The sequence below is a fragment of the Oncorhynchus masou genome, unplaced genomic scaffold (assembly GCF_036934945.1).
Source record: "Oncorhynchus masou masou isolate Uvic2021 unplaced genomic scaffold, UVic_Omas_1.1 unplaced_scaffold_13524, whole genome shotgun sequence".
NCBI lineage: Eukaryota > Metazoa > Chordata > Actinopteri > Salmoniformes > Salmonidae > Oncorhynchus > Oncorhynchus masou.
In genome coordinates this window covers 1-3,180 of record NW_027003416.1, presented here as the reverse complement: position 1 = coordinate 3,180, position 3,180 = coordinate 1, and the positions used below count along the sequence as shown (strand labels likewise).

General features: G+C 49.6%; 1 protein-coding gene across 1 annotated transcript; it reads right to left on the bottom strand.

Annotated features, from left to right (window-relative positions):
• Positions 1 to 260: 260 nt before the first annotated feature.
• LOC135530482 (neurobeachin-like protein 2) lies at positions 261 to 3,047 on the bottom strand (the record flags this gene model as incomplete). Its single annotated transcript, XM_064958800.1, has 3 exons — positions 2,515 to 3,047; positions 525 to 634; positions 261 to 377 (listed from the first exon to the last, which is right to left on the bottom strand). Coding segments are annotated over exons 1-3 (303 nt in total), but the record flags the coding sequence as incomplete, so codon positions are not given.
• Between the last annotated feature and the right edge of the window lie 133 nt (positions 3,048 to 3,180).

Sequence of the window (3,180 nt, the reverse complement as noted above, 5' to 3'; positions counted from 1 at the left end):
GACCAGAATAGAACAGAACTCTATTGATAAGGAAATGTACCTAGTATACATTGGGGTGTCTGAGTGAGGATAGAGGGAAGAGCTCTCTCACCCATTCCTACTCCTCATATCACATTGGGCGAAGTTGAGAGTCTCTAATTGTACCCTTTTCCGTATATAGTGCACTACTTTAGACTAGGAGCCATAGGGCTTTGGTCCAAAGTAGTGACCTATATAGAGAATAGGGTGTCATTCGGGACTCAGCCCTTCTCTCTCCATACCTTCATAGGTGCAGTAGTAGAAGACATTGAGAGCCTCCACCGCCTCCTCCCTCTCTGCTTGCAGCCAAAGATCAGGTCAATCCACTCATGGAGGTGAGAGGAAACATGCTCACATTCCTGCACCATATTGGGGGACAAATGCATTTGTAAGAGGAAATATATTTGATTACTTGATTAAAATGTGTCCAATCAGAGAGTGTAGCATGGCTGTGGGGGTTGCACCAGCGTTTCCCATAGATAATTTTTCCAGGTGGAAGGCCTCACCAGAGCTTTCCTGTGTTTCCTGATGAAGTCTTCTCTAGACAAGGCCCATTGTGGTAACAGAACATCAGTCACATCGTTCTGGGTCATCTGCAGACTGCCCAGGTCAAACCCTGCAGTAAACACACACACACAGAGACAGTCAAGCCTTCCTCAGCTACGTAAACAGAGTGTCCAACATTTGGTAGGTTATGAGGCGCTATGAAACACTACGCCATATTTCTGTTGTGTTGATATACTGTGTAAAGAATGACTTGTGAATAGGAATTAACATAACATCGTTGCATTCCACTTAGTATGCTTTCATAAATACACTCTGGAAATCTACTCAGATTATAGAGAACTCTGTTTTGACAGTTCCCAGAGTGCACTTTGACACTCCAGAATGAGTTCGCTAATACAGCCTTAGTCTTCCTCATGTGAAGGGAACACAGCCCTAGTCTTCCTCATGTGAAGGGAACACGGCCCTCGTCTTCCTCGTGTGAATGGAACAAAACCCTTAGTCTTCCTCGTGTGAAGGGAACACAGCCCTCGTCTTCCTCATGTGAAGGGAACACAGCCCTCGTCTTCCTCATGTGAAGGGAACACAGCCCTCGTCTTCCTCATGTGAAGGGAACACAGCCCTCGTCTTCCTCATGTGAAGGGAACACAGCCCTCTGTCTTCTCCTCATGTGAAGGGAACACAGCCCTCGTCTTCCTCATGTGAAGGGAACACAGCCCTCGTCTTCCTCATGTGAAGGGAACACAGCCCTCGTCTTCCTCATGTGAAGGGAACACAGGTCTTCCTCTGTGAGGAACAGCCTCGTCTTCCTCATGTGAAGGGAACACAGCCCTAGTCTTCCTCATGTGAAGGGAACACAGCCCTAGTCTTCCTCATGTGAAGGGAACACAGCCCTAGTCTTCCTCATGTGAAGGGAACACAGCCCTAGTCTTCCTCATGTGAAGGGAACACAGCCCTAGTCTTCCTCATGTGAAGGGAACACAGCCCTAGTCTTCCTCATGTGAAGGGAACACAGCCCTAGTCTTCCTCATGTGAAGGGAACACAGCCTTGGTCTTCCTCGTGTGAAGGGAACACAGCCCTAGTCTTCCTCATGTGAAGGGAACACAGCCCTAGTCTTCCTCATGTGAAGGGAACACAGCCCTAGTCTTCCTCGTGTGAAGGGAACACAGCCTTGGTCTTCCTCATGTGAAGGGAACACAGCCCTGGTCTTCCTCATGTGAAGGGAACACAGCCCTAGTCTTCCTCATGTGAAGGGAACACAGCCCTAGTCTTCCTCATGTGAAGGGAACACAGCCCTAGTCTTCCTCATGTGAAGGGAACACAGCCCTAGTCTTCCTCATGTGAAGGGAACACAGCCCTAGTCTTCCTCATGTGAAGGGAACACAGCCCTAGTCTTCCTCATGTGAAGGGAACACAGCCCTAGTCTTCCTCATGTGAAGGGAACACAGCCCTAGTCTTCCTCATGTGAAGGGAACACAGCCCTAGTCTTCCTCATGTGAAGGGAACACAGCCCTAGTCTTCCTCATGTGAAGGGAACACAGCCCTAGTCCTCCTCATGTGAAGGGAACACAGCCTTGGTCTTCCTCGTGTGAAGGGAACACAGCCCTGGTCTTCCTCATGTGAAGGGAACACAGCCCTAGTCTTCCTCATGTGAAGGGAACACAGCCCTAGTCTTCCTCATGTGAAGGGAACACAGCCCTAGTCTTCCTCATGTGAAGGGAACACAGCCCTAGTCTTCCTCATGTGAAGGGAACACAGCCCTAGTCTTCCTCATGTGAAGGGAACACAGCCCTAGTCTTCCTCATGTGAAGGGAACACAGCCCTAGTCTTCCTCATGTGAAGGGAACACAGCCTTGGTCTTCCTCATGTGAAGGGAACACAGCCCTGGTCTTCCTCATGTGAAGGGAACACAGCCTTGGTCTTCCTCATGTGAAGGGAACACAGCCCTAGTCTTCCTCATGTGAAGGGAACACAGCCTTAGTGCTACTCACCGTTGATGTTCTGCAGGAACTCTGGAAAGTAGAAGAACTCCGGGATGAGCTCCTTGACGTCAGCGGGGCTCTCCATGCGAGCCTGCCAGGCGGCTGCTACAGAGTGGAACTGACGATCTGCACAGTCAAACCTGCAACACACACGGCCAGGAACCACACTGTTCAAATGTAACACGCACGGCCAGGAACCACACTGTTCAAATGTAACACACACGGCCAGGAACCACACTGTTCAAATGTAACACACACGGCCAGGAACCACACTGTTCAAATGTAACACACACGGCCAGGAACCACAATGTTCAAATGTAACACACACGGCCAGGAACCACACTGTTCAAATGTAACACGCACGGCCAGGAACCACACTGTTCAAATGTAACACACACGGCCAGGAACCACACTGTTCAAATGTAACACACACGGCCACGAACCACACTGTTCAAATGTAACACACACGGCCAGGAACCACACTGTTCAAATGTAACAGGCACACACACACTCTTTGAAGTGTTAGGTTAATACGTTACACCCATACAACTTCAAACACCACCACACTCCCTTCCACAGCTCCATACACCCTGATACACACTTGTGTCTTCAAACAACCCAATATACACACACCCCTGCTGTACCTACAGCTGGATGAGGAGGGTAGTGAAGGGG